The sequence below is a fragment of the Eulemur rufifrons genome, chromosome 7 (assembly GCF_041146395.1).
Source record: "Eulemur rufifrons isolate Redbay chromosome 7, OSU_ERuf_1, whole genome shotgun sequence".
Classification (NCBI taxonomy): domain Eukaryota; kingdom Metazoa; phylum Chordata; class Mammalia; order Primates; family Lemuridae; genus Eulemur; species Eulemur rufifrons.
Genome location: NC_090989.1, coordinates 69696243 through 69721551, shown reverse-complemented (window position 1 = coordinate 69721551; position 25309 = coordinate 69696243). Strand labels below are relative to the sequence as shown.

The 25309-nt window shown below is 37.4% G+C and overlaps 2 protein-coding genes across 2 annotated transcripts in view; one reads left to right on the top strand and one right to left on the bottom strand.

The window, feature by feature from the left end:
- Window positions 1-24190, bottom strand: part of ACAP2 (ArfGAP with coiled-coil, ankyrin repeat and PH domains 2) — a 122662-nt gene extending 98472 nt beyond the window's left edge. Inside the window, exon 1 of the mRNA XM_069472759.1 lies at window positions 23914-24190. Within this exon, the coding sequence (XP_069328860.1) occupies window positions 23914-23966 (53 nt within the window). The 5' untranslated portion in view covers window positions 23967-24190. The remainder of the gene's footprint in view (window positions 1-23913) is intronic.
- On the top strand, window positions 4589-4749 carry LOC138386382 (large ribosomal subunit protein eL39-like). The gene has a single exon (XM_069472758.1). The coding sequence runs from the start codon at window positions 4594-4596 to the stop codon at window positions 4747-4749; it is 156 nt and encodes a 51-aa protein (XP_069328859.1). The 5' UTR covers window positions 4589-4593.
- Window positions 24191-25309: the final 1119 nt, after the last annotated feature.

Genomic DNA, 25309 nt, shown 5'->3' with positions numbered 1-25309 from the left:
TTTGGGCACTCTTGCGAACGCTACACAGGGGAATAGATATCTTCAACAACTTTCAAGATAAATGTAGTGAAGTTGGACTGAATTTGGTAAATTTAGTGAGTATATGTACAGATGGCGCACCTTCCATGACAGGAAAATATGAAGGGTTTATTGCACAGATAAAAAAAATTATTAACAGATCCAGACGCTCTCATTTCTTTTCATTGTATCTTGTATCAGCAAAATCTCTGTGCCAAAGCTACTATTTTAAGTGACACTTTGCAACAAGTTGTAAGTATTGTTTACTATGTTCATGCAAATGCAACATAGCATCATCAGTTTCATAACATGCTGAAGTTGAACTACGAGGTATTCAGTATGGATTTGCCATATCATTCTAAAGTGCATTAGCTATCACAGGGACAGGTGTTAGCCAAAATTTTATCTCTGTGAGAACAGATAGTTACATTTTATGAAGAACAGAATCAGCAGTGTGAATTAGTGAAAGAAGATTTCTATAGGAATGAAGCCTTTCTGTGTGATATGTCAAAACGACTTGAATATTTCTTTGCAAGGTAAAACTAAGTCTATATATGATATGAGGCAAAAAATCCAAGCATTTCAAAAAAAGCTATCTTTTTTCAAAACACTTCTTCAAGAGGAAATTTCGGATGAACATTTTCCCCAAGTAGCAAAGGTCACTGATGAGCAGCATGATACATGCGAATCATCTGAAGAATGCACAGCTGTTACAGATCTATTAATTGGAATACTAAAGATTTACTGACTTTGAGAATCATGACATCACACTCAAATTAGCATTTCAGCCTTACCTAGCTGGTATCACCAAGGCACCTAAGGAACCACAGCTGGAATTGATTGAGCAAGCTCCATCAGTAGATGACATTTTTAAGCCAGTGTTTTATGCTAAGAAAGACCCAATTAAAAAATGGAAAAATGCAGAATACTCAGGCCTTCGGCAACATACCTGAAAAATGCTTTCTTGCTTTTCAGCCACATATTGCTACAAATCTACATTCTCCTACCTAACCCAAATCAAGATGCCCTTAAGGTCACAAATGACTGATACCCATTTAGAGGATCAACTGAAACTGTGGACCACCAAGCTGCAACCAAATATTCAAATACTTTCCATCAAAAAGCAGACAAAACAAAGTCATTAAAAGGTTAGTTAACTTTAAAATTAACAGTTTTCATTTTTTGAAATTATTAAGTACATAGTAGTTAGATTTTTACAAAATAATGTGCATTTTTAAGTATATCTACTTGAAGTTTCTTGAAAGCAGCCTTATTTGATTACAGCTAAATTAATTCAGACTTCCAACATGAAAAGGTTCCCCACCCTGGGTCATATAGTCCCTGTTCAAACTACTCAACTCTGGTGTTGTAGCAAAAAAGCAGCCATAGACAATAAGTAAATGAATAAGCATGGCTGTGTTCCAATAAAACTTTATTTATAGATGCTGAAATTTTAATTTTCATGTGTCATGAAATTATTTGGGTTTTTTAACTTTTAAAAGTATAAAAACTTCTCCCAAATAGAAATGATATGATTTGCAGGGACCAGGGCAAAAAAAAAGTGGAACCTCTTGTTTAAAAATTACTAACAATTTCAAAATAGTGACAGCAGAGCATTAAATCAAGCACAGTTCTCTTCTCAGGGTGGATCCCTGTGTGGCTGCACAGACTGCCACCCATGAATCATGCAGGCCACAGTTTGCCAATTCCTGGCATAGATTCTATTACACTTAAGATAGTTCAAGATTCAAAGCCAAACTGACAAAGTTCAAATCCCTCCCCTACCACTTAATAGCTGGGTGTCTTTCTGTGTTCTAGTTTCCTCATCTCTAAAATGGAGATAATAATAGTATTACATAATATATACCTCATAGGTTGTGAGGAACAAGTGACTTCATATAGATAAGGTACTTAGAATGGTCCTAGTATATATTAAGTGTTTTATATGTGCTAGCTTTCAATATAGTTTAATAATGAAACAGTAATTTTAGCCAACATGACATTATTTTACACAACTTTTCTTATGCTGATGATAAATGTCTTTGTATAAATTTGCACACTTGCCCTATTATTCCTTAGAAGATATTCTTAGACATAAAAATACTGAATCAAAATATAAGTATTTTTAAATTCTGAGACATTTAATATTTTACCACTTTATCCTTCAAAAACACTCTATCAAACCAAACTCTTTCCAACAGTATAGGGACTGTTTTCCTATATCTTTCCCAGCACTGGGAATGTTTGAGAAGCCCCAGATACATGGAAAAACCCTGAATAAGATGCCATGTGAAGAGAGGACAGAGAGACCAAGGAGTACCAGAGCATGTGAGAAACATGAAGGGGAAGAAGCCATGTTGAAAGTAGATCTTCCAGCCTCAGCCACTCCAGTTGGCGTTGTGGATCAGTTATGGATGGATCAGAGATGAACCACCTAGCCAAGCAAGCCCTTTCCAAACACCTGTTCCATGAACTCTAAACAAAATAAAATGGTTGTTTTAAGTTACTTAATATTAGGTTAGTTTGTTACACAGCAGTAGAAAACCAAAACATGATTTAAAGTAAGCACTGATTTTCAGGACTATAGATCTCCAAACCGATGTATGCTTCAAAGGATCACCTTAGAAAAACACACTTATTCCAGTGATTTTAGGATTGCTAAAAGCATCTTAGAAGCAACTCTTAAAATCGCTCAAGGAACCTCAGTTACTTTTTAAAAAAATATCCCATTCTGATTCAGGTGGTCCAAGGACAAAAGAAAGACTATCTTAGATTTTCCAGGTGAAATTCAACCAAAAACTTTTTAAGTTCATCAAGGTAACAGATACAAGGCACATTTCTCTTTAATTTTTACACAATTCCAACAAGTATGAATTCTCTGAATAGTTCAGTTTGTAAAAAATGTTTGTGAAATTAACTGCCACGTGAGTTGTATTTAACCCACCCTGGTTTAGAGCCCAGGGCCTAGTGAAGCAAAACCTTGCAGTTGGTTCTTGAAAATCTTACTTGTTGATGTTATTATTATTACAATTAATATTGACAATTCAATTCTAAAAATGTGGACTGTGTTGCATATAACTCATGTACAGAAAACAAAAAATAACAAATTAGAAAGTATTGTTTTGTTTAATAAAGCACCATGGCCTCAGGGAAAAAAAATTTTCTCTAGTGTGGCAATAAATGCCCTAGCAGCTGTCATATATTTCTTACAGTTTTGTAATTCATCAGTCATATAATAACAGAAAAATTACTAAAATAAAAATTATAGTATGTGAAAATGGGGAACGTATGACTATTTTAAGAAAGCAGCTTTTGGTAGTAAAAGCCTGTAGCCTATCTATTGTGTGCAAGAAATTGTGCTGAAGAGTGAAGGGATCCAAAGACACTGGTGGTCTCTGCCCCAAAGAGTTTATAATCTAAAAGGGACTATAGAATGGGATCATATAAGTTTGTGAAGTAAATTACAAAAGGCTACACAGAAGTGCCAATACTACTTAACACCTCCACTTGGGTGTCTACTAGGTATCTCAAACTTAACATGTAAAAACTGAACTCTTGATTTTTTTCCAAAAAATCTGTTCTTCCTTGCCTTCCTCTTATTAAATAGTACTTCCATCCACCTAGTTGCTAAAGCCAAAAATGTCATTTTTTTAATTCTTTTTATTCCCTATACCACAGCAGCTCTTGTTGTTTCTCCCACAAAAATTTTCTGGACCATCTCCCAAGTCATCTGTCAGCCAGCATAGCCTGATAACTAGTTTTCTGCAATGGCTTTCTACCTGGTCTCTCTGAATCCACTCTTCGCACCCCTACCCTTACAATCCATTTTCCAAATAGTAGTCAAAATATTTTTAAAATATAAACTTTATCACTTTTCTCACCACTGCTAAAAACTTTCTAATCACTTCCTATTGCAGTAATGATAACATTCAAACTCCCTACTGTGGATGACTTATAAGGCCTAACATGACCTGGTCCCTGCCTATCTCTGATCTTATCTCTTACTATTTTTCCTCTTGCTCACATTGCTCCAGCCATATTGGTCTTCTTTTCTGTTCCTTGACAATCAAGTTCCTTCCTACTTCAGGGTCTTTTATATACAAATATCTCCCCCACCCTGTCACCATCCCCACTTCCTGCCCATGGGTCCAGTAATCAAATTTTGCATTGCCAACAGGGAGGCACGCAAACATCATGGACCTCCTGATGGAGATAACAGAATACATCACCATCGAGGGGGGTATAGCCCAAGGGTAGAGCATGACTGCAGAATACATCACCATCTATGCGCGTTTTTGCCAAAAATGTTTAAACTAAATCTGTCCCAAGGAAGCAATTAGACAAATTCAGAATATGATACATTCTATAAGATAACTAGTCTACACTCTTCAAAAAGTAATTACCATAAGATTGTTACTTATTAAATTATCAATAGCCCAGAAAAGCGGGAGATCAACACGTCCAAACCAGTAAGTATTATGCCATAACATCTTGATAAAACACATGATGCAACCATTTTTTTAATCATAAAACCTTCCTAGCAATCGTGCTGCGTCCCGTTAAGTCTCCCTCGCCATGTCTTCTCACAAGACTTTCAGAATCAAGAGGTTTCTGGCCAAGAAGCAGAAGCAAAATCGTCCGATTCCCCAATGGATTCGTATGAAGACTAGCAATAAAGTCAGGTACAATTCCAAGAGGAGACATTGGAGAAGAACCAAGCTGGGTCTATAAAGATTTCACATGATATAATGGCACGCATATTTATGCTGTATCAAGGTCACTATCATCTTACCATATCAAGTTGGAAATGTCACCAATATCCGGACAGACACATTTCATTGGGAAAAGTGATTTTTCTCTTTGTTTATATGCTCTGTACTAATAAGCTGGTTCAGTAATAAATATGTGAGACCTTTTGTTTTATAAAAAAAAAAAAAACCCTTCCTAGCAATATTAAAATGTTATAATATACTATTAAATAAAAAGTAGCAAAGCTACCAAAAATCTACACTGTGACTTTAAAAAGGTAATATGTAAACTAATGAACATAGATCTTTGGCAAAATTACAACCCAGTGTGAGTTGAAACTTTTGAGGATGTTGGGATAGGGTGAATATATTTTGCATGTGGATAGAGGTGAATCTTTGGGAGCCAGAAGGTAGACTGCAATAGACAAAATAATGGCCCTCCCAAGGAGGTCAACATCCTAGTACCTAGAACCCGTGAATGTGTTAAGTTACACTGTAAAGGTGAATTAAGGCAGAAGATGGAATTAAGGTTGCTAACATCTGACCGTGAGATCGGGAGATTATCCTGGAATTATCTAGGTGGGCTCAATGTTACAAAGGTCCTTATCAGTAAAAGAGGGGGACAGAAGAAAGAATGTCACAGTCATTGCTGTCTTTGAAGCTGGAAGGGGACAATGAGCCAAGGAATGGGGGCAGTGTTCTTTGAAATAAAAAAGCAAAAAATAAAATAAAAATAAAGGATTATCCCCTAGACCTTCTAGAAAAGAATGCTCCCCTGCCAAATGGCCCTTTATTTTAGCCCAGAGAGACCTGTATCAAAACTCTGACCAACAGATCAATGTGTGGCCAAGAGCAGTGGTTCACGCCTATAATCCTAGCACCCTGGGATGCCAAGACAAGAAGATTGCTTAAAGTCATGTGTTCAAGACCATCCCAGGCAACACAGCGAGACCTTGTCTCTACAAAAAATTTTTAAACTTAGCCAAATGTGTTGGTGTGGACCTGTAGTCCCAGCTACTTGGGAGGCTGAGGTGGGAGGATCACTTCAGCCCAGGAGTTTGAGGCTTCAGTGAGTTATGATCATGCTTACTGTACTCTAGCCTAGGTGAGAGAGTGAGACTCTGGCTCTAAATAAATAAATAAGTAAATTTGTGTTGTTTTAGACCACTAAGTTTGGGGTAATTTGTTACAACAGCAATAGGAAATTACAATCATGCATGGCTTAACGACAGGGATATCTTCTGACAAATGCATCCTTAGGTGAGTTCATCAGTGTGTGAACATAATAGAGTGTACTTACACAAACCTAGATAGTATACCTACTACACAACTAGGCTATATGGTATAGCCTATAGTTCCAAGGCTACAACCTGTATAGTATATTACTGTACTGAATACTGTAGGCAATTGTAATATAATGGTAAATATTTATGTATATAAACATACCTAAACATAGAAAAGGTACAGTAAAAATACAGAATTATACTCTTACCATCACATATGTAGTCTATTGTTGACTGAAATGCCATCATGTGGCACAAGACTAATTCTTTGACTGGACTAAGATGATCATCTTCTACTCTATCTACCTAACAAAGGTAGACATCTTCCTCTCTGGAGAAAGACATCACCCAGAGCATCTACAGTTTTACATACATAATGTATAGCATTAAATCAAAAATTGGGCTCAGCAAAAGACAGAATTAAATAACAAAAAAAAAGCAAAACAAACAAACAAACACCCACTTGGCAATTTTCAAAGAACTAGAATTTTTTTTTTTTTTTTTTTTTTTTTTTTTTGAGACAGAGTCTCACTCTGTTGCCCAGGCTAGAGTGAGTGCCGTGGCGTCAGCCTAGCTCACAGCAACCTCAAACTCCTGAGCTCAAGCGATCCTCCTGTCTCAGCCTCCCAAGTAGCTGGGACTACAGGCATGCACCACCATGCCCGGCTAATTTTTTCTATATATATTTTTAGCTGTCCATATAATTTCTTTCTATTTTTAGTAGAGATGGGGTCTCGCTCTTGCTCAGGCTGGTCTCGAACTCCTGAGCTCAAACGATCCGCCCACCTCGGCCTCCCAGAGTGCTAGGATTACAGGCGTGAGCCACCGCGCCCGGCCTAGAACTAGAATTTTTAAAAAAGAAAATCAAATGAAATTTCCAAAACTGACAAACACAATTAAAGAACTCAACAGATATATTTAACTACAGATTATACACAGCAAAAGATGAGCTTAATAAACAGGTATATAGATCAAAAGAAAATATTCTATTTCTCTACGTAGCATGAAATTTCAGAGAACAAGAGACACGTGGGACACAGCAAAAAGTTCTAATGCATGTGTAATTGAGTCCCAGAAGGAGAGAAGAAAGTGAAGCAGAGGAAATATTTGAAGAGATAATAGCCAAGAATTTTTTAAACTGATCAAAGGCACCCTAAAAGCCTAATAATTGAAGAAGACCTAGAAGCCCAAAGCAGAATGAATACAACAGAAACCACGCCTACATATATCATGGAAAAACTGCCAAAAATCATAGTTGAAAAAAAATCTTAAAAGCAAAGGAAAAAATACACATTAACCTCAAAAGAGCAACAATATTAATAGACTTTACCATAAATGATAAAGACGTAAAACACAATGACACTACTTAAAAAAGAAGTCAACCTAGTATTCTATACCTTGGAAACACAGCCTTCAAACATCAAAGAAAAACAAAGCCATTTTCAGGTAAAAATTGAGGTGGCTCTTAGCTAGCAGACAAGCCCTGAAAGAAATACCAAAAAAAGTGTTCAAATTAAATAACTGTGCTAGAAGGTATCTTGACTTGTTTATTCATAAAAACTATTACCTGAAAATAACCAATAAAACCTAATCTCCTTATTATTATATTAGTTTAAATACTTTGATTCAAAAATCCAAAGGAATGAATTTTTAACTCACTATAAATAAAGCTTCTCAATAAGCAGAAATCTAAAACCAAAGTAAAATAATATATCAACAAGTTAAAAGCCATTTTTTAAAAAGAGCAACAGGAAAAGTTTTGCTTATTTAAACATGTCTGGCTAGAACTACAAAAATCAAAACGGTTAGTTCCATCAACTTTAATTTTGCATGAGTCAATAAAAAAAGTATATACACTCAGCTTACATTTTGTCTAAAGTGACTAAAATACATACAGATAAAGATAAATCCTCAAATTAATCATCCTAGGGCCCACTCTCCACTGTCTTCCTTCAATTAAACTGTTTTGCGATGTTTTACACTTCAAACTGGACTATATTTTTTTAAACAAGGAAAAATCTTTTATTTAAATTTGAATAGGTCTGTAGCGTCAGAGAAAAATATAAAAACTTTAAATGGAAGAACTAATAACAATATTTCAATGAAGAATCTTGACTCATTTCAAGAACAAAATGCTACAAGATTATAATCAAGTCAACTCATTTTGTGAGATTTTCTTTATCTCTGAAATAAGAATAGTAAGACATTCATATACCCAAATCTTTCTAGAGGCTTAATTTACATTGTATTTCATCTGCCTAATCTCCAAATCCTTCTAAATACAATTACATAGAAATAGACTTCATGTAATCTCAAATAAATATATATATTTCTTCATAATAGTTCTCTTCAAGGACCTCTCAGTTTACTTATCCCTCACTCTGACATCATTTCAGAGTTAAATCTTTAAGGCTCTAGCTTTTTCTTTCTCTTCTTCTTTTGTTCACTCTACCTTCTTAAATACACCAAACTTAAAATCTACATATGGCCCTTTTTAATACTTTTACTGCTCTCCTCATGCAAAGTTAAGTGAAGTTTATCCATCTACTTGTATTGTTTCACCATCCACAACATGGATAATTTTCATCTTTACAAGTGCATACCAAACTTCTATCTTATTTCCTTCATGGGTTCTAAAATGCTTCCAACCAATAGTTTATTTCCACATGATAATGTCAGTATCTTTAACTAAATCCTCCAAGCTTCTCTTCAAGGATACAAGAAAAAAGGGAAGAGGAATTAGCATTATTAAGTGCATACTTCATACCAAGTTCTGTGGAAAGATGTTGTGAATTCTCAACAAGATAGTATTGTTTCCATTCACTGAGCCTGGGAAAAAGTAAGAAACCTGCCAAAGGTCTCACAACCAGTAAGTGGCAAAAACAGGAGTAAAACAAGTAATCTGCCTCCAGAACCCATATACTTGGTCCATATTCACTACCCTAAAGGAGAGTTGTTCAGTATGAATTATGTTTTGCCTATCAACAACAGAAACTTCCTGTTAAACATTGCAGATTGAATAAACCCATTTATCTTCATATTCTCCAGAAATACAATTAAAATGACAGGGAAAAAAATTTTTTAAGCATTAATCCACAAGGATAAAGAACAGAAGAAGTAACAGTAGCAACATAATTCTGGAAACTAAAAGGCAGATAAAAGAACAGTAACCCACTTAGACCAGAGAAAGGCAAAACCTAAGTCTGCAAAGTGCACTTGTGAAGCCAGTTGGAAGTGAGAAGATTCATAACACAGAATCCCAAGATGGTTAGAGGCATGAAGATATCATATGTCTCAAAAGAGGGGGTGAGTGAAGTGTAATAGGATTGGTTAAAATTCTGTTTTCATAAAGAACAATTATATTGCTCAGATCCTGACTCCACTCCTCCATGCTGACATGACCACCCCTCCCCAACCCTGACAAAAGACGGGAGCTTTAATTTCTGTAAAGGTTTACATAATGAAAATAAAAGTCAGTAACAAACTCCCTGTGCCAGAGAAACTCCAGTGAGAACTCCCCATCCCCTAGCCCCCTATTCTAGACCCCTTCCCTAGCTCAGCTCCTAGAAGGCAAGCACTCAGGCTTGCATCTACCAGACAGAAGATACCTATTCAAGGACACTGAGTCAGGTAAACAAGAGAAAAAAAATCTAAAAATATTGAGGTTTGGGAGTAGCCCCAATGAAAATACTACTCCATAGTGAAACCTACCAGTCAACAAGTCATATCCAAGTAGACCACACTTTCAGTAACCTTTTAAGTGCCTCATTCTTTGATGTGAACAGAGAGCCAATGACCAGCAGAAATATTTAAGGAAAACTTCTAAAAGAAAATCAGACAACAAAACAAACAACAAAAATAGAAAACAACTTGGAGGAAAAAGAAAATTCATAAAGAAAAAAAAAATGTAGCCAGGCAAGGTGGCTCACGCCTTTAATCCCAGCACTTTGAGAGGCCAAAGAGGGAGAGCTGCTTGAAGCCAAGAGTTCAAGACCAGCCTAAGCAACATAGCAAGACACTGTCTCTATAAAAAATTTTAAAAATTATGGGCCAGATGCAGTGGCTCACGTCTATAATCCTAGTACTCTGGGAGTCCAAAGAGGGAGGATCGCTTGAGGTCAGGAGCTCGAGACTAGCCCAAGCAAGAGCAAGACCCTGTCTCTACTAAAAACAAAAAAAATTAGCCAGGCATGGTGGCTTGTGCTTGTAGTCCCACCTACTCGGGAGGCTGAGGCAGGAGGATCGCCTGAGCCCAGGATGGCGCCACCACTGCACTCTAGCCCACAAGACACAGTGAGACTGTATCTCCAAAAAAAAAAAAAAATTAGCCAGGCATGGTGGCACACACCTGTCAGCTATTCAGGACCTAGCTACTCCGGAGGCTGAGGCAGGAGGATCCCTTGAGTCCAGGAGGCTGCAGTGTACTATGATTACGCCTGTGAATGGTAACTGCACTCCAACCAGGGCAACAAAGTAAGACACTATTTCTTTAACATAAATAAATAAATTTTTTTTTTTTTTTTGAGACAGAGTCTAGCTCTGTTGCCCGGGCTAGAGTGCTGTGGCATCAGCCTAGCTCACAGCAACCTCAAACTCCTGGGCTTAAGCGATCCTACTGCCTCAGCCTCCCGGGTAGCTGGGACTACAGGCATGTGCCACCATGCCCAGCTAATTTTTTCTATATATATTTTAGTTGGCCAGATAATTTCTTTCTATTTTTAGTAGAGACGGGGTCTCACTCTTGCTCAGGCTGGTCTCGAACTCCTGACCTCGAGCTATCCACCAGCCTCGGCCTCCCAGAGTGCTGGGATTACAGGCGTGAGCCACCGCGACCGGCCTAATAAATAAATATTTTTAAAGCATAGAAATAGAAAAATGGAAGAAAAAGAAAATTAGAGGATTAATTTAAAACAATTTTTAAATCAAATTTCCGGAAAGAAAATAACAGAGAGGAAGAAATTTTCAAAGAAATAATATTAGATTCCCTAGAAGTAAAAGACATTGGTTTTCAGATTGAAAAAAAAAGTGTCCAAGACAATGAATAAAAAAGATCCATGTGAAAGGCAAATCATTATGAAAGTTCAATAAACCAGAAATAAAGAGAAAATCTAAAAAAAAAAAAAAAAACCTTCAAGGACAAAAAAATGAATCAGGATATCAAAGCAGTACTATACATCAACAGCTACACTGAAAACCAGAAGACAAAGAGACAGTGCCTTCAAATTTTGAAAGAAAATGGTTTCAACACTTCTAAACATACAGTCTCGAAAAAAGCACCTTTTCATAGGAAGGTAATGGAAACTGTGCTGTGCCAAAACAAACAGAAAAGGCAACAACATGAAAATAAAGGCAAACCAAATCTAATATACGAAAAACAGGGAATTTCCATATCAAAAGTAAACAGTTAGAAAATATGTATCCGACATACATATTCATGGATCTAGAATACATAAAGAATTTCAATAATACAAAAATAAAAACACAATACAAAGTTTTTTAATGGGCAAAAGATGTGAACAGACATTTCACAAAGAATGAATTTCAAATGGCCAATGAGTACTTTTAAAAGTACTAGGCACCGTTAGTCTTAAGGGAAATTTAAAAGTAAACCACACTTGGTGCAGAATGCAAGGAACTTAGAAGTTGCCACTCCATCTTAACAATGAAAAAGCCAAACAAACTGAAAAATCAACAACTCTTCTTAGACCTATCAGAGGAGTGGGATCACAGGACAAAGCACTGCCCCCAAAATTGGAGAGATAGATACATGAATGTGGAAAATCATAACTTCCTGGAGCAGGAACCCACAAGCAAAAACCTCCCCAGTAACCTGTGCCAGGGGAGGAAAACCACTTCAACCGTAATTGACAAATTGCTGAAGGCTCAGCATGTAACAAGACTGAGACTTAAAAACTTTAGAGGGGGGCAGGTGTGGTGGCTCACCCCTGTAACCCTAACACTCTGGGAGGCCAAGGCAGGAGGATCACTTGAGGTCAGAAGTTTGAGACCAGCCTGAGTAAGAGTAAGACCCCGGTCTCTACCAAAAATAGAAAAAATTAGCCCGGTGTGGTGGTGTGCACCTGTAGTTCCAGCTACTAGGGAGGCTGAGGCAGAAGATCACTTGAGCCCAGGAGTTTGAGGTTACAGTGAGCTATGATGATGCCACTGCACTCTAACCAGGGCAACAGAGCAAGACCCTGTCTCAAAAAAAAAAAAAAAAAAAAAACTCCAGAGAGTTTATGACCATGGATTGGTCACGGGGGTGGTGGGAACAGTGTGCCACACAGTTTTGTAAGTTTTGCCCCCAGAAGCTCTACCAATTCTTCACAGTGACTGGGAGGAAAATCCCCTCCTGCTTCTGGCAAAGGAAAGGGGAAAAGAATATTTTTGAAATACACCAAAGCATTCTGTTTTTCTTAACAAAGCCTGCCTTCAGGAGAAACTATTTTACCAGAGCCTAACCTACATGGCGAAAGGCAAACACAAAACTCCAGCTCCAGCCCCCACCCTGCCCACCCCCTGCCAGCCATCCTGTCCCACCTTCAAGGGGTATGAGATTTGTGAAGTTCACAATCACAGACTCCCCAAAGGACTGAGATCTAGTCATAGGATAACAGAACACTTCCCTCCCCACACCTTACCACTACATTACTAAAGGACGATTTACTGCAGTTCCTTACCTAGTACCTCATGTCTCTCTTTCAACAAAAAATCACAAGGCATACAAAAATGCAAAAAACACAATTTGAATAGAGTGAAAAATGATCAGAACCAGACAAAGATATGGCAGGAATGTTGGAATTATCAGATCAGGAATAAAAAACTATGATTGAATAGCTAAGGGATTTAATGGAAAAAATAGACAACGTGCAAGAAGACAAGGATAATGTAAACAGAAAGAAATTCCAAGAAAGACTCAAAAAGAAAGGACAGCAAATGTACCAAATAAAGAATCTTTTAATAGGCTCATTAGTAGACTGGTCACAGCTAAGGAAAGAAATCTCTGAACTTGAAGATATGACAACAGAAAACTTTCAAAACTAAAAAGCAAAGAGAAAGAATGAAAAAACAGAATATCCAAGAACTGTGGAAAAATACAAAAGGTATAAAATACACATAATTAGAATAGCAGAAGGAAAAGAGAAAAAGAAAGAGATACAATATTTGAAGCAATGATGACAGAGAATATCCCCCATATTAACATCAGACAGCAAAACACAAATACAGGAAGCTCAAAGAACACCAAGCAGTATCAATGCCAAAAACAAAAATGCCCTACACCTAGGAATATCATATTCAATCTTCAGGAAATCAAAGATAAAGAAAAAAGCCTTGAAGGAAGACAGGATAAATACACCTTACCTATAGAGGAGCAAAGATAAGAATTACATCTGACTTCTTCTCAGAAACCATGCAAGCAAGAAGAGAGCAGAGTAAAATATTAAAGTGTTGAGAGAAAAATAGCACCCACCTAGAATTCTGTACCCTGCAAAATTATCCTTCAAACGTGAAGAAGAAAGACTTTTTCAGACAAACAAAAATTGAGGGAATATGTCATCAGTAGACCTGCAAGAAATGTTATAAGTTCAGACAGAAGGAAAATGATATAAGTCAGAAACGTGGATCTACGTAAAGAAAGGAAGAGCATCTGAGAATGAATAAGGGAAAGTAAAATAAAAACTTATTTTTCTTAGTCTCAATTCATCTAACAGATAACTGTTCAAAATAATAGCAACAATGTGTTGATTATATATGCATGTGTGTATATATAAATACACACACAAGTAATTATACCCACATATACATACAGTGATAATGACATTTCAGTCAATGATGGACCACATATATACAATGGTGGTCCCATAAAATTATAATATATCTTTACCACACCTTTTCTATGTTTAGATACACAAATACCATTGTGTTACAACTGCCTACAGTATTCACTACAGTAACATGCTGTACAGGTTTGTAACCTAGGAGCCACAGGCTATATTGTATAGCCTAAGTATGTAGCAGGCTGTATGATCTAGGTTTGTGTAAGTACACCCTGTGATGTTCACACAACAAAATCACCAATGATGCATTTCTCAGAAGGTAACCCCATCATTAGTGGCACATGACTATAATTAAACACACACACACACACACACACACACACACACAGATACATTAAAGACTCCCACAAGGGTGAAATAAAAGTGACATCACCAAATGTTGGTGAGAATGAGGAGCAACAGGAACCCTCATACTACTGGCAGATATATAAATAATACCATCACTTCGGAATAATGCTTGGCAATTTCTTATAAAGTTAAACATATATTTACCCCTTGACATATCAATCAACTCCTAGATATTTATCTTAAGAGAAATGAAAACCTAACCTAACCATAACAAAAGAAGTTGTATAAGAATGTTCACAGCAATTTTATTCACAATAGCCAAACAATGGAAACAATCTATCAACAGGAGAATAGATAAACAAGTTATGCTATATTCACAAAGGAATACTCCATAGCAGGAATGAACTACTGACATACAGAATAACATGCATGAATATCACAGATAAAATGCTAAGCAAAAGTACCAAAATGTTGAGAATAATAATTATTTGTTATATAAACAACTGCAAGATCCTATTTATAATGTTCTCCAATAAGGAAAACCAAATCTAAGGTTAAAAAAAAAAAATCAGAACAGTGGTTGTGTCTGGGTGGTGGGGAAAGCACTCTGGGAAGATGGAAAATATTCTATATGGTAACAGAGGTATAGGTTACACATAGTATACAATGGTGTATTTCAATGTATGTAAGTCTTATCTCAAGAAAAAAACTATGAATAATAATGGGAGGAGAAGGTAGAAATATAGACGAAACAAGAATGGCACAATGTTGATTGATATTTGTTTAAACTGTGTAATGAGGGGGTCAGTAATATCATTTTGTTTAATTTGTATATATTTGAAATTTTCCATAACCAAAAGAAAATGTCCAGGAGTTTGAAGTTGCTGTGAGCTAGGCTGATGCCACGGCACTCTAGCCCGAGCAACCAACTGGGACTCTGTCAAAAAAGAAAAAAGAAAGAAAAATATTTCTAAGTGCAGAAGACCAGGAGAGCAACCAGTTTAGGTGAGAAAGGAAGATGAGAAGTATGAAAATAATAGTCTCCTAGACTAGATAGGCCTGAAAAAAATTGGTCCAAAAGAGTCCATGGATGACTGTCAAATAATGTTCTCTGACTGATGATTTGTTTCTTCCAGGATGACCTACAGGGATCTCTGATCTACAGTCAGATTATGGGAAAGGAAATGCACTTGGAAAGGAAGAGACAAGTCTTCTAACATAATAAAAGATACAAAACAAATGCTACATAAGCTATGAAGTTTACCTGACAGATGTTTGATAATATTGAGGAATTATTGTTACTTTTTTCTGATGTGATAATGGTGTGTGGTTATATAATTTTTTACAGTCTTTATCTTTTTAGAGATATATATGTAAATACCAATGGAATTATGTACTGTCTGAGACTTGCTTAAAAATCATATGGGGAAATGGAGAGGAGGAGTTTAAAGATTAACATGCATTAATAACTGTTGGGGTGAAAGAAATATGGGGGTTCAATATATATTTTCTATTGTATCTATGCATTTGACTGTAAATGTTCTATGCTTCAAATTGTTTTTAGTAACAATTATACTGAGACATAATTCACAATATAAAATTCATCATTTTAAAATATACAACTTAGTGAGTTTTAATATATTCATAGTTCTACAACCATTAACTGACTACCTAACTCCAGAAAATCTTCATTACTCCAAAAGGAACTCTATATCCATTAGCAATCATTCCCCATTTCCCCTCCCTCCAATCCCTGGAAACCACTAATCTGTTTTCTTTCTCTATGGATTTGCCTATTCTGGACATTTCATATAAATAAAATTATATAATATGTGGCCTTTGTGTTTGGTTTATTCATTTAGCATAATGCTTTCAAGGTTCACCCATATCATAGCATCAAGTACTTCACTCTATTTTATAGCTGAGTAATATTTCATCATATATCTATATCAATATCTCTATATTTTAATTATCCATTTATCCATTCATAGACATTTGGGCTGTTTCACTTTTTGGCTGTGCATAATGCTCCTATGAACTTCCATGTACAAAGATTTGTGGGCACATATTTTCAATTTTCTTGGATAGACACCTAGAAATGGAAAGGCTGGGGTATATGGTAACTCTGTTTAACTTTTTAGGAACTGCCAAACTGTTTTTCAAAGTGGCTGCACCATTTTACATTCACATGGGCAATGCATGAGGGTTCCAGTAGCTCCACATTCTTGCCAACACTGATCATTGTCTGTCTTTTCCAGTACAGCCATCCTAGTGGGTATGAAGTGGTATCTCACCATGGATTTTATCTGCATTTATTTGTATTGCCAGTTAACAATGCTGATCATATTTTCATGTGCTTATTGACCATTTGTGCATGTTCTTTGAAGAAATTTTCACTCACATCCTTTGCTTTTTAATTGGGTTATTTGTCCTTTAACTGTATTGTAAAGTTTAATATTCTCTGGATACAAATTCCTTAGCAGGTATAATTTGCAAATATTTTCTCCCATTTTGTAGGTTGTCTTTAAGTGTTTTTGGTGTGTCCTTTGAAGCACAAAAGTCTTCAATTTTGATGAAATCCATTTATCAATCTTATCTTTGGTTGCTTGTACTTTAAGGTATTATATCTGAGAAACCATTGCCTAATTTAAGGTCACAAAGATTTAATCCTATGTTTTCCTCTAAGAGTTTTATAGTTTCAGGTCTTGCACTTAGATCTATGATCCATTTTGAGTTAATTCTGGAGTATGGCATAACGTAAGGCTCTAACTTCATACTTTTGCATGTGGATATTCAGTTGTCCATAGCACCATTTGTCGAAAAGACTATTCTTTTCCTCATTGAATTCACTACTCTCAAAAACTGGTTGACCATAATGTAAGGATTTGTTTCTAGATTCTCAATTCTATTTCACTGATGTATATGTCTATCCTTATGCCAGTACCACACTGTTCTCATTAAAATCACTTTGTATAAGTTTTGAAATTGGAAAGTGAACCCTCCAACTTTGTTCTTTTTCAAGTTTGTTTTGGCTATTCTGGGTCCCTTGCATTTCCACATGACTTTTAGGATCAGCTTGCCAATTTCTTCAAAGAAAACCAACAGGAATTTTAATAGTGATTGTGTTTAGTTTGTAGATCAATTTGGGGAGTATTGCCATCTTAACAATATTAAGCCTTCTGGTCCATGAATGTGGAATGTATTTCCATTTATTTAGGTCTTTAATTTCTTTCAATGGTGTTATGTAGTTTTCAGTGTACAGCCTTGCATTTCTTTGATTATATTTACTCCCAAGAATTTTATTCTTTTTGATGCCACTGGAAATGTACTGGTTTTCTTAGCCAATGTATAGAAATAAAAATGATTTTTGAAAAGTGATCTTGTATCCTGCAACCTTGCTAAACTTACTAGTTCTAGTTGATTTTTGTGGATTCCTTAGGATTTTCTATACACAGTCATCCCTTGGTATCCACAGGGGATTGGTTCCAGGACCCCCCCCAATACCAAAATCCATGGATGCTCAAGTCCTTATATAAAATGGCATATTTGCACATAACCTATGCACATCTTCCTGTATACTTTAAATCATCTCTAGATTATTTATAATACCTAATACAATGTAAATGCTATGTAAATAGTTGTTACATTTTAAAAGTTATATTATTTTATTGTATTGTTATTTTTACTTTTTTCTACAAATACTTTCAGTCCACGATTAGTTGACTTGCAGATGTGGAACCCATGGAGGCAGAAGGATGACTGTACAAGATATATCATCTAAAAATAGAAATAGTTTTACTTCTTTCTCTATATGTATGCCTTTTATTTCTCTTTCTTGCCTAATTGCTCTGACTATATCCTACAGTAAAGTGTTGAATATAAGTAGTGGTAGTATCAGGCCTCTTGTTCCTTGTGTTAGGGGGAAACATTTAGTCTTTCACCATTAAGCATGAAGTTAGCTGAGGATATTTTATAGATGTCCTTTATCAGGTTGAGGAAGTTCCCTACTCCCAGTTCACTGAGTATTTTTATCATGAAACACTGCTGGATTTTGTCAAATGCTTTTTCTGCATCTATTGAGATTTTTACGTTGTTTTTGCCCTCCACCCTATTATTATAGTATATTACATTGATTGATTTTTGTATGTTAAACCAACTTTGCATTCCTAGGATAAATCGGAGTTGGTCATGGTGTACAATCCTTTTTATATGTTGCTATATTCAGTTTGCTAGTATTTTGTTGAAGATTTTTGTATCTATATTCATAAGGGATATTGATCTGTAGTTTTCTTGTGATATACCATCTGGCTTTGGTAGCAGACTAATGGACTAATGATTTGGAAAGTGAAATCTCCTCTTCTCATTCTTAGAAGAGCGTGAAGGATTGTTGTTAATTCATCTTTTAACATTTGGTAGAACTCACCAGAGAAGCCATCTTAGCCTGGACTTTTCTTTGGGGAAAGCTTTTTTTTTTTTTTTTGAGACAGCTCTGTCACCCCAGCTAGAGTGCAGTGGCATCATTATAGCTCATAGCTCACAGCAACCTCCAACTCCTGGGCTCAAGCTATCCTCTTGCCTCAGTCTCTGGAGTAGCTGGGACTACAGGCATGTGCCACACCTGGCTAATTTTTCTATTTTTTATAAAGATAGGGTCTTGCTCTTGCTAAGGCTGGTTTTGAACTCGTGACCTCAAGCAATCCTCCCACCTCAGCCTCCCAGAGTGCATTTTTGTTTTCATTTGTCTGAAAGTATTTCCTTATGTTTTTACTTTGATTCACTCTTTGTTTAGAGGTATGTTGCTTAATTTCCACATATTTGCGAATTTTTCAGAATTCCTTGTTATTGATTTCTAATTTCATTCCATTGTGGTCAGAAAACATTTTGCATGATTTCAGTCCTTTTAAATTTACTGAGGCTTGTTTAATGGCCTAACATATAGTCTATGCTGGAGAACGTTTCATGTATACTTGAAAAGAATATGAATTTGGCTGTTGTGTGTAGTGTTCTATAGATGACAATTAAGTCTTGCTGGTTTATAGTGCTGTTCATGTCTTCTATTTCCTTATTCGTCATCTGTCTAGTTGTTCTACCCAGTACTGGAAGTAAAGTACTTATGTGCTACAACTATGATTGTTGAATTGTCTATTTCTGCCTTCAATTCTGTCAATTTTTGTTTCCTGTATTTTGGGGCTCTGCTAAGTGCATACATATTTATAATTGTTATGTCTTCTTTATGGGTTGACCCTTTATCATCATATTTATCTCCTATAATTTTTGTCTTAAAGTCTATTTTACCTGATACTAGCATAACCACTCCGGCTCTCTTTTGGGTTCTGTCTACATGGTTTATCTTTTATTTTTTTGTCTTTCATTCTAAAGTATTCCTCTTGTAAACAGCACATAGTTGGACCATCACTGAAATTTTACATAATAAAGTTTTAAATAAGGACAAAATACATAGAAAGACATACCCTCTTCAGAAACTGAAGAAACTACTGTAAAGACTAAAATATTCAAGAATAGCCAATAAATTTTTTAATGGCAATGAAAAATTTGTTCTACCAAATATCACAAAAAGATGTTATGTGTGTAGCATTTTAAATCAATGGGGAAAGGATGGATCTTTTTCAATGAAAGGTATTAGGACAAGTGGCTTTCATTAGGAAGAAAATAAAATTAGATTATCTCCTAGACTCAAACTAAGCTCCCTCTGCATTACATGAAAATAAAAATTACTAAAACATGATAGAAAAATATAATAGTGGGATGGGGAAGACTTTTCTAGGCAATACATAAAAGCCAGATTTTAAATTTCTTCGCGACAAAAGACACCATAAGCAAATTTAATGTAAAATAATGCAATTAAAGCCTTTGCTTTCAATATAGAGTAAATGAGTGAATTCACTTCCGGGTTCATCATTTGAAAGTCCACCATTAAGAAAGTCAATTAATCTACCAAAACAACCAGTTTGTGATTTTTTTTAAACACTTGAAAAATGAGGATAGTAATTCCAGCTTCACAAGCTATTTTAACAGTTAAATGAGAGAGTAACTATAAAAACATCTACTATGAGGTCAGGCACACTACAAAACCTTGTGTTTATTTCAACTTTGCATTAAATGAAGAATTGGAAGCTACAATGAGGAACATCAGGATTTCTCTACTTTGGTTCATAATAAAATTACTTTATAATTCCATTCTACCACTTCTAAAATAAAAACACATTTTCCCTTATCCCTTGCCCACTGTATAATGTGATGTATAAGGTGTCAGTTGTTAAGTTTATCTGCTCCAAAGATGGAAGGTAAAGTGGCAAACAGCCAGGATTGACACCAGCTTAATAGCAAAACATAACCAAAGTGTATACAGTAGTCACATTTTATTCCAATGTCTTTCGCCCATTAAAACCTTTCACCCACAAACGCCTTTTTTTTTTTTAAAGATTTTATTCTAAGTTATTGAACAAGAATCCTATCAGAAATAAAATTTATTAATGAAAAATCTTTGGGATGGTGTATAATAGACATTGTTAAAGAATTAAAAAAAATAAAGGGATCAAATAAAAACTGAGTGTTTGACAGCTTACTAAGGCCAATATTTTTATACAGGGCAAAAGTCTTTCACAATTCAGAAAGATTTAATCAACTTTTTATTTTAAACAAGATATTCACTTCCTGAATGAAACAGAATATAAAGTTTTATAAATCCTAAAGAGCTACTACATATAACTAATACAATTTAGGGCCCAAACAAATTTAAACTTCTGCAACAAATGATGGTCAGCATGTAAAATTTCTATTCAAAAAAAAAAAAGTACACTTAAACACATTTACAGTCTTGTAAATTTTTGGATGAACAAGATTTTGACCTTTAAGCTGATTTTAGACTGGTGTTTGAAAAACTAAAAAGGAAACCCAAAATTACACAATGAAATTTGCCATCCAATCTAAAAACAAAAAATGTTCATTGGATTGTACAAGTAACCATTGACTATTCAAATTACTAAAGACAATGTTGCAATTGCAATAATATCCTTCTCTCCTTTCAACCAGTCCCCCTATATTTTCCTCATTCATTTAACAGGAAAATGAATGTTTAAAACGTGAATAAACAGTGGTGAGATTTTTCTTCAGCAAGATCTGACTTTTGCATTAATTTTACAACACCCAAGGCAGTTATATATGTGTGCTGGACTTAAATGCCACAAGATTCATTTGTGAAGGAAAATAAAAATAGGAATTATTTTAAAGACAGCACAATAGATCAGGACACTACAAGAACAGCTGTCATGCTATCCAAAAACAAGCCTAGAGCTCGCAAATTTTCTGTTTTCATCTGAGTTTCAATATATCACTCATGACATGCACAATACTCTTATAAGTGAAGTTTCTCTTGTACATACAGTATATGAATAAAGACTTCTGAAATATTCTTTCCAAATGCTACAAAATCTACATAATAGGATTATAAAATAACTAAAAATTAGGAAAGTAAATAATGAAACTTCTGTTTCTTGGCATTCTTTCCTCTGTTGAAAATCTAATCTAGGTCCCCAAAATGTATACAAGATGTTGGAGTTCTTGAAATCTTGGTATCTCTTCACAGTTTGCGGCCAACAATAATTGGAATACTGGAAACAACACTTGAAAATCTCTAATATCTTTATTTTGTATTTATTTATCTTCTTTAGAGATGGGGTCCACTGTTGCCTAGGCTGGAGTGCAGTGGCTATTCACAGGGACCATCATAACACTCACCAGCCTCAAACTCCTGGGCTTCAAGCAAGCAATCCTCCAGCCTCAGTCTCCGGAGTAACTGGAATTACAGGATCACGCCACTATGCCTGGCTGAAAATCTCTAATACCTTAACTAAAATAGTATTGATAATACATTCAAATTTAACAAAAGTTCACTATAATATTCCATACAACTTAATCAGTATCCTTCCCTCATTTTAAATTCAATGATTCCTTTATTTCAAAAACAAAGACATCACATGGTTTGTGACCAACACCAGCAGCTAGAAGTATTTCCAAATTACTTCTCTCAACTTGTTTTTTAAAAAAAAAACAAATTTAAAATGTGAAACAAAGGGAGCACAAAGTCACATTCTTTATGAGAAAAATGCCATGATTATTTCATTTAAAAAAATAGCTGATTCATATTAATAAAAATTTCACAAAAAGCAGAAGTTTCTAAGGTACACTTCAAAAATTACTTCACTTGCCACACTGTCCTGGAAAGTAACAAGCAAGGCCGTCCTAGACAATCTATGTGTGTTTCCTGAGTCCTTCAATTTACACAGAACATAAAAATTTCAAAAAGGAATAGCACCGGCAGCAATCAAACCAAGTGCAGTTTTTTTTTTTACAAGCAATAGCCCTAAGCTTCAAATAAAATTAACACCCAAATAAGATAAACGGACAAAGACAAAAAAGTGCTTGTAAATTTTCTCTAAGAACGAGTTCCTTAGTTTTACAATTCTTCTCCTTGCTTTTCACTGAAAGGAGAATGGGAAATCAAATTAACAGTGATAAGATGAGAACAGTTAGTTCCCAGTCAGAAGATGCAAGAATTTACAATCCAGCCTTGGCCCAGAGATCAGCGGGCACACACAGACCAATCAATGCTCAAAGGAAGCTTTCAAGAAATGTCACTACCTAACGGAAGTTTAAAGGCCATATTTTTTTAAGGCCTAAGGCCAGCCCTGTAAATACACTGTGAAATACAACCTAGAAAAACATTCTCCGAAACAATTCAAGAGTTTCCTACGATGCTCTAAACGGACACCCTCAGGACCGCCGACTCTCACATGGAAAAAAAGCCCAGCCCATGTGAATCCGAGTGCCCCCACGTCAGTTTGTGTGACAGATCCACTGGGAGCATCCGACTGTGATCGGGGCCCTCCAGGGCAGAGGCTGCTGGAAGAGGAACATAAATGTAATCTTCATGACCCTCCTACTTCCGTTCTCAAAACAGAAATGCACTGCTTCTCCTAGTCCTCACTCAGTCCAGTACCTCTCGACAGCCAATGCCTCCCTTCAAAGAGCTTAAGTGGAAAGAAAAAGCAGATAGACACGAACTGGGGTCGATGGAATGCGGTTGGTCAAAGCACCTCCACCCCCGACTCCGGTACAAATCAATCGCCAGCTCCTTCTTGAGAGTCCCTGTGGCAGGGGACACGAAGAAGCAGAAGTCGACGTTCCAGTTCGCCCCCTACTCCTTCCTCCCCGGGGTAAGGGGAGCGGAAAAGCGCAAAGAGGAACTAAGTGAACTGCAAGAGAATGCCCTGAAAGCTCCCCCAAAGAGGGGGTGGGGAGGGGGTGGAAACCAAGAAGGAGCGGAAGGAAGAGGAAAGGAAGAGCAGCAAGAAGAGGAAGGGGGCGAGAGCGCGCGCCCGCAAAAGGGGACGAGACTTCGGGAACGCGTCTGCACCCCGTTTCCTCCAAGCCAGAGCGGGTGCGCCCGGCCTCCGGGACGCTGAGCCCCGGGCAGGGGGCGAGGAAAAGGCATAAGGAGGCGGGGTCCCCCTCCCGGCCACAGCCTCTCCCCTCGGGATGGGTCGGTCAGGGGCTGCAGTGCCCTCTCAGGGTCGCAAGCGGCGGCAACGGCTGCTCGCCCCGTCGGAAGGCGCGGGCTGCGGGGCCCTCCCCCAGTTCCGCGGGGCTGGATTCACGCCCCCACCGCAGGGGGAGGCAGCTCCGGGGTGACGCCGGCCGGGCGGCCGTGCCGATTACCTGAAGCGGGGCGAGTCCTTCAGGCACTCCTCGAAATCCACTGTCATCTTCATCTTGCCTCCGCCTAGCCTCGCAGGCAGCGCTGGAAGAGCCGAGGGGGCCGCGGGAGCGGCCGCGCTGGGGACTCAGACGGCTACGGCGGGCGCACGGCCCCGACTAGTGCTGTGCGGAGCTGCGGAGGGCGCCTCGCCCGCTGGTCATAGCAGCAGCGAAGACAGCGACGGCTCGTCAGGCCCCAGTCCTGCCCCTCTTCCTCCGGCCCCCAGCAGAGCACTGGCCTCAGGGAAACGGCCGGGAGTGACAGCCCTGGCCAGCCAGCCACGAACCCGGCGGCCAATGGGCGGAGCTTCCGGCAGCACCGCCTGCGGGCGCTCTGGCAACGCGCCTGAGCGACGGCAGCCTAAGCCAATGAGCAGTGCGACCGTGGGCGCCGCCTTGCCACAACCGCCCCCGAGGGCCAACCGGAATGCGCGGGCGTCGTTAGGCGGGACGCACCGGTTGCTGGGAGGCCGGCCGCTGAGGCTCCTTGGGAAGGAAGTCACGTGACTGAGCGCGGCGCTTTCCTCCCAGCCCCCGCCTCTTCTCCAGCTTCCTCACCCCGCCCTGCTGAGCTGCCAGCGCAGAGGAACCTCCTCCTGCAGGTCTTAAGAAGGAAATTTGCTTTTTAAAGCCGCCGTGGCAGAAATCTGAAGAGGTTAAGGGCAGAAATTATAAAAGGAAGAGATGAGCTAAACCACTGCTTCCTCTCAGTTTAGAGAAACTGAGGCGAGGAGGGGGAGCGAGGGTAATTTTAATGATAAAATTCATCATTCACTTATTGGTTTCATCGCTTAATAATTTGGAAATTGCTCCCATGTACATCTTTTCATATAACCAGAGACCACTTCCTGAAGGAGCTGGCATTTGGGATGGACATCGAAATATCAGAAGGAATTAGACAAGGTATGAGAGAGAGGGCGTTTCGTGTGCAGGAGCTGCTCTCCAAACCGCGGAAGACTTTCCTAATTGACTTTTCTCCCAGTAGTGTTCACCTGCTCTACGATGATGGGGTTCTGAAACCAGACACATTGTACTCCACCGTACACCACCTGTCCTTCTGAGCCACAATTTTTCTAGGAGCACTTTAATGTTTTTATCGTCTGATCCTCAAAATAACCCTACAACTCAGATGTTTACCATAGTCCTTGATTTTTAAGAAGCATTCACTGTAAAAAGTACAAGAATACATTATATTCAAATGCATAGTTTTTAAACCAACCTAAAAAGCATCCATAAAAATGTATATATAGGGTGTTCTAACAGCGTAGTGACTCTGAGTGGGAATCTGGAGGCAAACTTACTGGCTTTACATCCTGCCTTTCTCACTTTAAAATGAAGGTAACACCACTGATTTGAT